At 34.9% G+C, this 13,256-nt stretch overlaps 4 protein-coding genes across 7 annotated transcripts; all 4 read left to right on the forward strand.

The window, feature by feature from the left end:
* The first annotated feature begins 745 nt into the window (after positions 1-745).
* LOC127258512 (probable trehalose-phosphate phosphatase H) lies at positions 746-3,323 on the forward strand. The gene is made up of 9 exons (XM_051285374.1): positions 746-1,280; positions 1,352-1,423; positions 1,529-1,624; positions 1,731-1,835; positions 1,923-2,024; positions 2,123-2,200; positions 2,495-2,564; positions 2,683-2,753; positions 2,859-3,323. Exons 1-9 carry the CDS (start codon positions 933-935, stop codon positions 3,060-3,062), a joined length of 1,146 nt encoding a protein of 381 aa, XP_051141331.1. The 5' UTR covers positions 746-932; the 3' UTR covers positions 3,063-3,323.
* A 4,448-nt stretch (positions 3,324-7,771) lies between these two features.
* Positions 7,772-8,956, forward strand: LOC127258515 (PLAT domain-containing protein 3-like). Of its 3 annotated transcripts, none has more exons than XM_051285377.1 (2): positions 7,772-7,914; positions 8,111-8,956. In XM_051285377.1, the coding sequence occupies exons 1-2, from the start codon at positions 7,807-7,809 to the stop codon at positions 8,597-8,599; spliced, it is 597 nt and encodes a 198-aa protein (XP_051141334.1). In that variant the 5' UTR covers positions 7,772-7,806; the 3' UTR covers positions 8,600-8,956. The 3 variants fall into 3 exon arrangements, with proteins under 3 accessions (XP_051141334.1, XP_051141335.1, XP_051141336.1); XM_051285378.1 differs by having other exon boundaries at positions 8,117-8,956; XM_051285379.1 differs by having other exon boundaries at positions 7,785-7,914; positions 8,040-8,956.
* Positions 8,957-9,176: 220 nt separating this feature from the next.
* LOC127258518 (PLAT domain-containing protein 3-like) lies at positions 9,177-10,308 on the forward strand. The gene is made up of 2 exons (XM_051285382.1): positions 9,177-9,602; positions 9,714-10,308. The coding sequence occupies exons 1-2, from the start codon at positions 9,501-9,503 to the stop codon at positions 10,119-10,121; spliced, it is 510 nt and encodes a 169-aa protein (XP_051141339.1). The 5' UTR covers positions 9,177-9,500; the 3' UTR covers positions 10,122-10,308.
* A 496-nt stretch (positions 10,309-10,804) lies between these two features.
* On the forward strand, positions 10,805-11,841 carry LOC127258516 (PLAT domain-containing protein 3-like). Of its 2 annotated transcripts, none has more exons than XM_051285381.1 (2): positions 10,805-11,031; positions 11,134-11,841. In XM_051285381.1, the coding sequence occupies exons 1-2, from the start codon at positions 10,915-10,917 to the stop codon at positions 11,599-11,601; spliced, it is 585 nt and encodes a 194-aa protein (XP_051141338.1). In that variant the 5' UTR covers positions 10,805-10,914; the 3' UTR covers positions 11,602-11,841. The 2 variants fall into 2 exon arrangements, with proteins under 2 accessions (XP_051141338.1, XP_051141337.1); XM_051285380.1 differs by having other exon boundaries at positions 10,818-11,031; positions 11,131-11,788.
* Positions 11,842-13,256: the final 1,415 nt, after the last annotated feature.

Here is a 13,256-nt window from a genome sequence, read left to right on the forward strand (position 1 = left end):
TTTATCTTTTTTAAGGATTCTAAGCATTGCACTATGTTTGGTTCCCTTTGGTGGATATCAATCATACTTTGTAAATAACAAATATGGAACAACATTAATTCATGATAATTAAATATATACAATTTACTAATAAATTTATCTTAGTTTTCTGTAATAATTACTTACAACAACGACTAGTAGTGTAATACAATTGTAAGAACGAACACGATATCAGTAGATTAATAAATTAAAGTTGTATATATGGAGCATAAAATTGTTTTAATTTTATGAGCGTGACATTTTGTTTAGAGTGATTTGAATAATGTGTGGTAACGCACAATTAAGGGTTTGTGCAATTTCATTTTCTTTATAATGTATTTTTTATTTTAGGTACCGAGAATTTATCGATAATATAAAAAAATAATATTTTGTATTAAATTATTATTATGTTTAGTAAATAAATAGATCGTGTATATATATAATATATATATATTATGTATTGTTATTTTTATAATATTTATGATAATATATACCCACGTGGCTGGCTGGCGGCGGCGAATGTGTTGTCGTCGACGAGGACGAAAACGAAGGATACAAATAAAAATCAACCACCAGAGACAGGACAGGAAATAGAGGTGTGGGCCCTACCAGACCCAGATCCGACCCATACCCGGATACCCCTGATACCCTCCGTCTTCTCTGCTCAGTCTCAACTATAAAAACCAACCAAACACGCCCCAAATTTCCCACTCTCACTGATCTCCTACCTACTTGATCCATCCATCTAATTACCTTTTGCATCTTTTTATTTTTAATCTTCAATTCAATTTCAAAATTGGGTTTGATTTCGAGCCTTTCCTCTCCTCTCCACCTCATTTGTTGATTGATCCATCCCGGATTTTATCTATCTGTTTCTGGAACATATATATATATATATATATATATAAAATAAGATGAGGAGGAAGCAGCAAAGCATGGCGTTTACGAGATCGAGCGATGGCGGGATGAAGAAATCTGATCAGTGCGAGAATAGTAGTGATCATCTGGATGATGAGTTGAAGAGTAAGGCGTGGGCGGATTCCATGAGAGCATCTTCTCCGACAAGGAATCTTAGTTGTAATAACATGGAAATGGAAATGGAAATGATGAAGCTGTGGAGGGTGGAGCACCCGTCGGCGCTGGAGATGGTGGAGCAGATCACGGGGGCCTCCAAGGGCAAGCAGATTGTGATGTTCCTCGACTACGATGGCACCCTCTCCCCCATTGTCGACGACCCTGATCGCGCCTTCATGTCCAAAACTGTACGTATCCATATATATATATATGTGTGTGTATATATAATGAATAATTAATTTGAGTGTTGACACGGCAGATGCGAGCAACAGTGAGGACACTTGCGCGGTATTTCCCCACTGCCATAGTCAGCGGCAGGTGTCGGGACAAGGTAATATTTTTTCATCCTTAATTAATGCGTATAGTACATGTGGATATATATACATAAACGCAATTCAATAATGCAGCAATGCAATTGAATAATTGATTAATGCAGGTGTACAGTTTTGTTCGTTTGGCGGAACTGTATTATGCTGGGAGCCATGGAATGGACATCAAAGGCCCTGCAAAAGCTTCCAACTACGTTACTAAAGTCAGTTACTAAATAATTGGCTTCCTTTCATTCAATTCAATTCTATATGGAATATATATTGTAATGGTATTTAATTTGTCGTTTCTATATAATATAATTGAGACAGCTGCAGAAGAAGGGTAGCAGTGCAACTAGTCATGCTGCGGCGGCAGCGGCGGCGGCTGCTGTTCTTTTCCAGCCAGCCAGGGAATTTCTCCCCGTGATCGATGAGGTTCCTTACAAATTAAATTCATCCCATACATATGTACAGCCTAATTAAAAACTCTAATTCGAAATTCAATGATATATGTATGTATAGGTGTACAAAGCCCTTTTGGAGGTGACAAAGTCCATAGCAGGTGCTAGAGTGGAGAACAACAAGTTTTGTGTTTCTGTTCATTTCCGTTGTGTTGATGAGAGGGTACGTACACAATACACAATACACAGACATGCTTATTCTGTTTGACAGAACAAGGTATTATATTAAATGTAAAAAACTAATTAATAGTATATGTGCAGAAATGGGGTGAACTGGCGAAGCAAGTTGGGTCTGTGTTGGAAGGGTATCCAACTCTTCGATTGAGCCAAGGAAGAAAGGTTGGTAGATATATATGCTTTTAATAATTCTCTCTCTCTCTCTCTCTCTCTCTCTCTCTCTCTCTCTCTCTCTCTGTCTGTCTGTAGGTATGTGTGTGTGTGTGTGTGCATGTATATGTGGTTTAGTTGGCAGGTTGCACAAAATATATAAATATGTAATCATCAAGACATGGGTGGATTTGATTATATACCCTATAATAAAGAAGCTAATAATATATAAGCCAATTAATTATATATGAAAGTGATATGTGATTATAATTGATATAACATAATATAATATTATTGGGTGTTTAGGTGTTCGAAATCAGACCAACCATTAAATGGGACAAAGGGAAGGCACTGGAGTTCCTTTTGGAGTCACTTGGTGAGTAATTTTATCTACATACAGTATCTTTTTTCATTTTAAATATTGCTTTACTATAAATTACTACTAATTTATTGCATGCCCCATGATTTGACACATTAATTAATGTAATTGGCAGGATACGCGAATTGCGCTGATGTGTTTCCTATATATATTGGCGATGATCGAACCGATGAGGATGCTTTTAAGGTAATTCTATCTATATATATATATATATATATATATATACATATGGCATGGATCGATCAATCGTTTGAATGAATATGAACATGAAAATGATGTATTAATTGGTAGGTGCTGAGAGAGAGGGGGCAAGGGTTTGGTATTGTGGTGACGAAGACAGCAAAAGAGACATACGGGTCCTACTCACTCCAAGATCCTGCAGAGGTTATGGCTTTTCTAAGGCGCCTTGTCGCATGGAAGAGGATGTCTCTACGGCGGATCAGGTCCAGAATCCACCAGATCAACAACTACCTAGTTTCCTTACCCACCTCTTAATTAATTTCAAGGGTTGCAATGCATTGCCCTAAACCCTATTTTAATGAATTAAACTAACTAACTATTAATTAGCTAGGGCTAATCGAAATCAGTTCATCAAAGCCCCTAACCCTTGTGTAAGAATGTGTCTGTGTCGTCTATGCATGTATGTTCTTAATTATGCCGATTGATCATCGATGTCCTGTAATGGAAATGGAAACAGTTGCAACAACCAGCACAGGCCAATTGTAAATCTTGAATTCAATATTAATTAACTCAAAACTTAACCAATAACAAATGCCTAATCAACGTAATGACAAATATTAATTATGATTATCTGTTTACACCGTAACTCTCAAAAACCCTCACATAATACTTTCCATATGAAGATAATTTTGTGATTTCCATTAAAAAAAAAATATACAAAAACAACAACAACAACAAATTACAGAGAAAAGAGATACAAAATATAATTCATATGATGAGGATCTAATATATATTTTAAAATTTTATATTTTCAACCTTTCATTAACTTTGGGAATCTTTTTCGCAATAATAAGATGACATATAACACGCAAAGGTTTTGCTCGTGGCGTAAAATTTATATTTTGGAATACTGTCTCGTATTGAAAAATTATGGAAACTCCCTTTTGGATATAATGATGAAAAACTACTTCATTTAGTATCAAAATGATTTTAAATTGAAACCCCAAATCTCTTTTTAATATATATATATCAAGAATCCTAACCCACATTATATTTCCATATATAGATCATATGTATGTATTAAAGCTACATGTACTAATCAAGATTACAATCAAGTTGGCAACTTGTATACAAGTTAAGAAGCAAAAGAATAAAATCAGTGAAGTAATTAATAGAAGTTGATAAATGGAAATCATAATTATATTGCACTATTTGGTGTTATATGATTCGTTGCTAATGGTGGTTATTAGTTTATGAAAGATCCAATTAGTGATATGGTAATTATATAATAGTGTTCATTAGATTTGGTTGTGTTTTTTAATGCTAATAATGTTAAGGGAATAATAACATTGGTGATAGTGTCCTTAATTAATCAATTAGTTTAGTAGTAGCATTATATTGTGTGGGTATTCTCAATCATAGTTGGAATATTCAGAGCAAAAGGCTTTTCTCTAATATAATATTTATAATTAATAATTTTAATATTTGTTAATTATAATTTTATTATTCTTGCATACGTATTGCTAATTAATTTAATTAGTTTATTAGGGCAATTATTGTTTCTAGGAAACAATATCTAATATCTAAGGCATCAAATCTTATGATGCATGTAATGTAATCATTATTTAATTACTTGAAAGAGCTTCTAGAATATATTTGAATGGAACACATACGCATTTGAAATTTTGTACAAGACTTTATTCTGTCTTTGAAAGTAACTTATTTAGGTTGTGTTCAGATATTTAGTTACGAAAAGTTATGATAATCATAAAAATTGAATGAAAGATAACTTTTTTCATGTTATGAAATTTATGTATTATTTTGTGTTGTATTAAAAAAAAAAAAAAAAAAAAAAAGATAGTGTAATTTTTTACTTAAAGAATAAAAATATCTTTTGATAACAATTGAAAAAGAAAAATAAACACAAATTTAAATGATATTGGAAAATAATGTATTGCATGTACTATATTAAATTATATAATAAGTTGTCTGAATATTTTCTGTGTATTGTATTATCATATATGGACAAACATATGCTATCTATTTTTATTAAATATGTTGTACTTGATGCAAATAGATGTTAAATATAAAATTTTATATTAAAATAATTTTAAAATAAAAAAAACTTCATTAGTTCACTTAATAAATTTATTTTTATCTTTTGTTTTCTTGTATTTAATATTAAAAATATTTTTATATAAAGTGTATATTATATATATTGTCTGAATATATGTATATTATATTAGAGGCAGGTGGGCTTTACAAATGTTAATTGGACACCTACCCAAAGCCCATTTTGACAAAGAGCCCAGAACATATATTATATAAGGTATATATGACTTAACATTTTATGGTTACATGCAAGTACACAACTCTATTCCTTTGCCCTAAAAACTATGGGTTATTTTATTGTAATTGTTTAATATTAAAATATTAAAATTTATTAGCTCTATTATATAAAAATATTAAATTTATTTTTATTATTAAGGTACAACTAATTATAATGACTTCTCATGATTATTTACAATTTTGAAAAACTTTTTTTTATGTGAACACCCATCCTTTAATCGATTTATTTTTATTATTGCATGCCGAAAATATTATTCGTTTGTTGTCGAAAAAATTATAGTAAAATTGGAATTATGGAAGGGTGGCGAAAGTTACCAAATTGATTTATGTTTGTCAAATTTTGTTTGATTTTGTTGTTGTAGTGTAGTACTTTTATAAATTTTGTAGAATAATATTCTTGATTTTATAGTTTCTTGTATCGTCATCATCTAGTTGAACTTTTGATGAAATTAATTATTGTATTTTGTGTAATTAAATGTTGTTGAATGGAAATCAAGTTGTTTTAAATATGTACGAAAGAAACTATTTTTGTGGGGATAGATAGAAACACAATTAAATATATAGCCGGATATGCACATAGCGGCGAAAATGAAAGAACATATATATAGATATTTGGAACAATTCTTTTGTGTGTCTATATCACATAACACGTAATCGTTACCCGAAAATGCGTATTAAATTAAACCCTCGATTGAACCTAATAGTCTGCAAATTAAGCCCGATAGACAAGTTACACTAAACTAACTAGATGGGGGTGGAATTTGAACCTATGATGTTGTCTAAGGCTATACTTGAACATTTACAGGGCCGGGCCGGGCTGATAAACAATGGTTAGACTTAATTAGGGTTAGATCTGCATCAGCCGCACGCACGTGTCTACGTTTTCAGAGAAGGGTAGCTGGCTGCCTGCTCAAATTGAAGCCTTGTTTTATTACATATAGTATTATTTAATTATGCAGTACTTTATTATTATTATTATTATTTAAATTTATTTTCGAATTTTTTAAAATAAAAAATATTATTGTTTTCAATTTTTTGTTTTTCTTTAAAAAAACTTTTTTATTTTTATTTATTTATTTTTGAACGCGTATCCGATCAAATTGACATATATTTTGATGAGAGAGGTACTAGGACAATTGATGTGATCTTCTTCATCACTTCTATGTAATAAATAATTATTTAATTAATACTCCATTATCACTATTTATTTATTACTGACGAATTCACCTTGCTCTGCATGTCTGACTGACTCCATCGTCTCCATTATTGCACTATATTTAATTTCACGAGAGTGTTGTTTGGTTAGGAGTTGAATGTTACATATAATACAAACAACTTTTCGAATTCCAAACAAAAGGATCAATGAAGAATGGCTTTTGTTCACGTCGGCCATTGGATTTGACTCCACGTAAATGATATTCATCATAAACTGTTTTTTTTTTTTTTATAAGGACAAAAATTATTAATATTTTTTTTAAAAGAAAAAAGAAAGGAGTAGTTAAAATCAGATTAGGAAGGCAGGCACGTGTAATACCCAAACTTTCCACTTGATTGCGGAGGAATAGAAGGTCCCGGACTCCTCCATCGCGGGTCCGCACCATTGATTGAGAGAGCGAAATACATACACAGACGTCAGACACGCGGTGCGATACAAGCTCCACGTAACACCAGTCCGGGACTCCCATGGCCATGCATATCAATACTACCTCATTTTAAGACACGGACATTTTAGTCAGTGAATTTAATAGCTTAATTACAATCATTATAATATTATTTTATTTTTTTATATATGTGATATTAGTATTTTTAAAATAAATATTAAGATATAGTTTTTTTTTTTTTTAAATATTCTATCTCAATAATATATATATATATATAATATGAATATAATTTTATAGATACAAATATTTGTATACTGGAAAGAAATAAAAATAAAAGAATTTTGAATGAATTTGATGTGTATGAGGTTTAAAATTTTATTAAAATTAATTTATATTCATCAAGTATGCTTAAAATTATTAAATTTATCAAAAAAAAATTATTTTATATTAAATTATTAAAAAAAATGGATAAGGCTTTTTTATATATATACTTTTTATCCATCAAATTTATTTATATATTATTTTTCAATTTATCTGTTGAATTTATTTTATTTTTATTATTATCAATATAATTAATTACATTATAAAATAATATTATAATTTATTATTAATAATTAGTTAAATATTAATTTTTAAAATGCCTATCACTAATTAAAAAAAATTCAATTGAATTGCAATGAAAAAAGTATAAACTAATGTACGAATTACGATACAAAAAAGAGTTATTTTGCTTTTTGAATCAGTATTTTCATTGTTAAAAATACCATTTTATTTGGATTGTAAAATATTAATGAAAATATATTTGTCAATTTTTTTTGATTTGTAAACATAATATAATAATCAATATTTAAATATTAATATGTTATACTATAGCATTACTAATTGTACAATTAATTTATTAATTATTGCTTATTAATTGTGATAATTATAATTGTATTAATTACGATATATTAATGGTGAGTATTTAATATAAATTGAATTTTTAAACAAATTTAGAAGAAAGATAAAATGGAGTGGGTCCAGCGATGTGTTTTATATGGAGTATATAAAGACAATTGAGGCAGGCAGGCAGGCCTGCCAGACAGTACTCAAATCAGAAATCGATCGCCATGGCAGCCAATCACTCGCTTCTCAATCTCAATCTGAGTCTCACTCTCCTCCTCATCCTCTCCATTAATGTCAACGTTGCCATCTCCACCAGATCTATACGTCCTCTCGTAAGTTCTTCTCATTTCCTACCTATCTATACCTTAAAATTAATTCACCTTAATTTTCCATTTTAAATCCGATCCACTTTCCTCTCATCGTCGATTTCATCATATATATATATATATAAGGTTAGATCTGTAGTGTATGTGCTTCAATTGGATCGTCGGAGGACTCGATGTTTAATAATTAATTAATTGGCGTCAGGGCGAGGGCGAGGGCGAGGGCGAGACCGGCGTGGGTGATTCGGAAATGGAATGTGTGTTCACAGTTTACGTACGGACCGGGTCGGTGATCAAGGGCGGGACGGACTCGAAGATGACCCTGACCCTGTACGACGCGGCCGGGTACGGAGTCCGGATCAACAATCTGGAGGCCTGGGGGGGACTCATGGGCCCGGACTACGACTACTTCGAGCGGGGGAACCTCGACATCTTCAGCGCCAGGGTGCCCTGCCTCACCGGCCCCGTCTGCGCCATGAACCTCACCTCCGACGGTTCCGGCTCCGGCCATGGCTGGTACTGTAATTACGTCGAGGTCACCTCCACCGGGCCCCACCTCAACTGCGCCCAGCAGACCTTCACTGTCGAGCAGTGGCTCGCCACCGACAGGTCGCCCTACGAGCTCACCGCCATTAGGAACTCCTGCTCCGGCGACGCCGACTCGCATCCGTCGTCGTTGATGCCTGTGGTTTAAGGAGGAGGGACCCGACCCGACCCTGTCCGGTTTGTGTGTGTGTGTTTTTTTTTTGTCCACGTGGGGTGGGTGAGCGATTTTCGGGTCAATGGTATTTGTATGATGGGTACTTTAGTTTTGCGCGTTCTGTGGGTAGATCGGATCGGATCGGATCGGATCGACGACTTATTACACTCCCTTCCCTTCCCTTCCCTAATTAATTCCTGTTGTTATTGTTGGAGGGGCATTATAGTCATGGTACATTAATAACCAAATTTAATTCAATTGAATAATGGAGTGAGTCAGTCGGAGTGCTTGCTTTTGTTTTGAATTGAATTGAATTTCGATCGTTATAATGAAATGGAATCGCTTATCCTATCCCTATCCCTATCCCAACCCAATCCATTATATCATGTCATTGTCAGGGTGGATCACGAACTAGAAAAGAAAATGGTGGCTTAAAAATAAATAATGCATGCATGATTACTTACAAGTCTTGGGCTGGTCCATTCAAAGAGCTCTATGATGGGCTCCTTAAAAGGTGAGCCCAGCCCATCTGCACTGATGATCCAAACGACCTCAACTTGTACATCTTGGTAGAAATCATTTTGTTGTTAGAATATTCAAAAGTTCACTACACACTGTCACACTCTCTCTTTGTCTAGTTAAGAATATGTAATTGATCTCTTACATTTAGCCAGCCTACTTGCTGCAGGTGATGATACTCAGATCCAATGTCCTCCTATGAAAATGTTATAACTGTCACTGCGAGGTTGAATATCTATCAATCCATATTCAATGCCGTCGTCAGTTACTTTTTGCCCCCTCACAAACACAAACTCATACTCATTTCAGTTCAGCTCTGATCTAACCTTATCTAATCTAATCTGATAGTCATAACAACTACTATGAAATTACAGCCATGGCAGCAGCAGCAGCAGCAGCAGTCCATGTCCATCCCCTCCATATAGTCCTTCTCCTCCTCATCTCCTTCTGTTCTGCCCCATCTCCTCCACATACCCATGTATGTAATTAAGTATATATATATATAGCCCGCAAGATCGTCTTAAATTATCCATTATTTATTTGAACCCTAATTTAGAAACTAATTAATTAATCAATTGATCAAGTGCAGAGGAAGAATGAGGTCGGGGAGTACTGTGTATACACGGCGTACGTTCAAACGGGATCCATCATAAACGGCGGCACAGATTCCACCGTCATTTTAACCCTTTATGATGCCTACGGCTACGGGATTCGGATCAACAATCTGGCTGCGTGGGGCGGCCTCAATGTCAATTATTACAACTACTTCGAACCTGGGAATTTGGACATTTTCAGCGGGCAAGGTCCCTGCCTGCCCGCCACCATCTGCGCCATGAACCTGACCACCTCCGACGGCTCCGACGCCTGGTACTGCTCCTACGTCCAGGTCACCGCCACCGGCGTCAACCGCCCCTGCACTCAGAGGCTCTTCACCGTCGACCAGTGGCTCGCCGCCGATCATCATACCCTCGCCGCCATAAGGAACTTGTGTTCCTAATTATTTAATTAATGGCTTCAGGCTAATCAAAGTATACTTGAAAACTAAAATACACAAATTAAATCTTATCCATTTTCTCTATTTGATGTCTGTCCAATTAATTGTACTAGTATTTATTTAAAGATGTTGAAAATAGTCTCGATGAATAAAATTCTTTTATATAATAAATTAGTTGCCCTTATCATGTCCATAATATATCTTCACAATTATGGAAAGAAACAAGTAACAGTGTGAAGATATTTCATACTCAATTCATTATCTACCTTACAAATAAAAACACGTGCGTGCAGCTGCAGCTGCAGCAGCAGGAAAACGTACTCGTGGCATTTTCTGCCCTGTCCGGAGCCTCCCCTTCCCCACAAATAATTGCCATAATCTTCCACCTTTTATTTTATTGCAAATCGGACAAAATCTAGTAAATACTATAAGACATATATATGTATGATGGTCCCTCTGCTATCTGTACCTTGTGTGACGCCCACCCCTTTAGATATTTTTCCTCACATGCATTTAATTTCAAAAATTTATACTAGTACAATCTTACCACCATGCATTCACTACCACACATGCCCGTGGGTTGAATTTATATATATATATATATATTGTGTTTTGCTTCAAATAAATCATAAATTTATGATTTTATGGTCACAAATTCATTCTTTGTGATGGGTAATTGCCTTGCCTGCCTGTATATAAGGAAGCTAAGGGTGTGCACAAGCAATGACTCAAAAGTTCAAAAATTAATAACCAGATATATCGAACCAGTTAATTAGCAGAGCAGAATTGAACTACCATGGAAGGTGCAGCCACCTCGAAACACATAAACATTACCTCCCCTATCCTCATCCTCCTCCTCTTCTCCATTCTCGTCATCACCACAACCGCAATAGGCACTGCAACCACTCTAACTGTAAGTTTCCCTAATCATGCATCTTTCATTTAATTTATATACTACTACCTATCAATTCTGAATTCTGATTGATAATGTATTCTTCGGCCGGATATGCAGCAGCAGCCAAAGACGTCGTCGTCGTCGTCTCCGGCGGAGTGCACCTACGGCATCTACGTCCAGACCGGGTCGGTTCAGCGGGCGGGGACCCACTCGGTGATCGGGCTGAGCCTCTGGGACGAGTCTGGGTCGCAGATAGCCATCCCCAACCTGGAAACCTGGGGACTGATGGGGCCAGGGTTCAACTACTTCGAGACCGGCGAGCTCAACATCTTCGGGGTGAGAGGGCCCTGCCTGGCCGGCGGGGTCTGCGGAATCAACCTGACCTCCGATGGCTCGGGGCCCTACCATGGCTGGTACTGCGACTACGTCCAGATCACCTCCTTCGGCCTGGGGATCGACTGCTCTCAGCAGATGTTTCATGTCGAACAGTGGCTCGCCCGGGACGAGCCTCCCTACCAGCTCACCGCCACCCGGGATCTCTGCAAAACTGCCACTACTGCTCTCCCTTCATATTCAAAATCCATCTAATTAACTAATTAATCCATCCCTACGTTCATCACCTCGCAGAATAAGTGTGGTTTTCTTTAATTCGGTTTTTACCACCATGAACGAATCTAGCTAGGTGATAATAATCATTTTAATCATCTATCTATGTTTGTAATGTTTCTTTGTAATCCATGAGATCGATCGATCGATCGATGTTTCTGAACACATACACACACAGACTCAATCAAAATCAATGTGAGTAGATTATGGACTACATATAAATCCTTGACGCATGCCACAATTTGCAGTGCTTTAGAGGTATATAGAGTATAGTTGTGAACTCCATAGCATGTTTACCCCGTTGGAAAAATTTTTGTTTGAGTTCAATATGAAAATAATATTTGATGAGATATTTTATAAAAAAAAAAAATCGAAAAACTCAAAGTCCAAATAGTAAAATATGAGAATTTTGGTAAATAAACAGAGCCATAGTAATCAATATTTGCCAAGTTGCTCACATATTGCCTCTAATTTGTGCAATTGATTTTTTGCTTTCAAAACTCCAAGATATTGCATATGTGCTAACACAAAATATACATAATTGGATCAGCCCAATCACTATAACTAATCAATTTGCTTTGTGATATATTCCTTAAAATACAGAAATCCCACTTCCACATTACCTTGTAAATATCATAATTTCTTTTCTAGTACACAAGATGAATTTCATTAGAATCAAAGTAGACTTATGATTAATCTTTTTGTTTAGTTAAAAAAAATTTAGAACTCTTATCCAGACATTCTTTTGAGAAACGTTGTATAGACACAATTGCTAATAATCACGTCAGCGTGGTAGGCTAGCTAGGATGAATAAGGCCTAAATAACATATTTAAATGTTAATAAGTTACAAAAGTTATAATACATTGTATCTGCTTGGGATTGTGATTTTTTATTTTTTTTTCAAATTAAATCCGAATAGACAATTCACATTAAGCGAACAATCTATGACATACAAGATCTAAAACCGTCCTAGGGATGAACTTATGACTTTTCTGTCACAAATTTTGCCATAAACCATAATATATTTACTTATTATCTATGGTGAAAAAATTATCTGATATGAGGCATTTTAAATGACAATACATACAAAGGGATGACAAAGATGATAGAGGAGGAAGCATAGCACGTTTTGATAATTGATATGTATGTATCTATCCATCGCCGCTATGCTCTGGTCTTCCATAACATTCATCCTTCATTACATCACACTTTGTTGCCCTTTTCTTCAATATAGACTACTATATGTAGCCATTGTTGTCACTTTATTGACTCGCTCTCATCCTTCACTCACCAACCACCCCCACCCCCACCCCCACCCCCTACCCTTACCTTAAATAAATTAAACAAATGATCCTCGACACACATACACACCCCAATCTCATCTCTTGATTTTTCAAGAAATGAACTAATTACTCTTCTTCTCAATCCATCCATCCATCCATCTCTCCAACAAAATAAAGCTTAGGCCTTTTAGTAGCTTGCTTCTTCATGAATCATGATCCTTTCAAAGGCCAAGGTACTACTATTACTACTTTCTGTACTTTTGCTTTTTATTTCTGTATCTTCTCATTCCCAACCCCAACCCCAAAATACAACTCATCCCGGTAACAAGAAACCCAATTCCACCATTGCTACT

Source organism: Andrographis paniculata, unplaced genomic scaffold (assembly GCF_009805555.1).
Source record: "Andrographis paniculata isolate CXL003 unplaced genomic scaffold, ASM980555v1 Contig59END, whole genome shotgun sequence".
Taxonomy (NCBI): Eukaryota; Viridiplantae; Streptophyta; class Magnoliopsida; order Lamiales; family Acanthaceae; genus Andrographis; species Andrographis paniculata.

What these genes read in the sequence shown, in the direction of transcription:
- LOC127258516 (XM_051285380.1), top strand. Translation starts at nt 10,915, where the DNA reads ATGGAAGGTGCAGCCACCTCGAAACACATAAACATTACCTCCCCTATC. An exon ending in GCACTGCAACCACTCTAACT is followed by an intron (nt 11,032 to 11,130) that starts GTAAGTTTCCCT and finishes CCGGATATGCAG; the next exon opens with CAGCAGCCAAAGACGTCGTC.
- LOC127258512 (XM_051285374.1), top strand. Translation starts at nt 933, where the DNA reads ATGAGGAGGAAGCAGCAAAGCATGGCGTTTACGAGATCGAGCGATGGC. An exon ending in CTTCCAACTACGTTACTAAA is followed by an intron (nt 1,625 to 1,730) that starts GTCAGTTACTAA and finishes TAATTGAGACAG; the next exon opens with CTGCAGAAGAAGGGTAGCAG. An exon ending in TCCGTTGTGTTGATGAGAGG is followed by an intron (nt 2,025 to 2,122) that starts GTACGTACACAA and finishes GTATATGTGCAG; the next exon opens with AAATGGGGTGAACTGGCGAA.
- LOC127258515 (XM_051285377.1), top strand. Translation starts at nt 7,807, where the DNA reads ATGGCAGCCAATCACTCGCTTCTCAATCTCAATCTGAGTCTCACTCTC. An exon ending in CCAGATCTATACGTCCTCTC is followed by an intron (nt 7,915 to 8,110) that starts GTAAGTTCTTCT and finishes AATTGGCGTCAG; the next exon opens with GGCGAGGGCGAGGGCGAGGG.
- LOC127258518 (XM_051285382.1), top strand. Translation starts at nt 9,501, where the DNA reads ATGGCAGCAGCAGCAGCAGCAGCAGTCCATGTCCATCCCCTCCATATA. An exon ending in CATCTCCTCCACATACCCAT is followed by an intron (nt 9,603 to 9,713) that starts GTATGTAATTAA and finishes GATCAAGTGCAG; the next exon opens with AGGAAGAATGAGGTCGGGGA.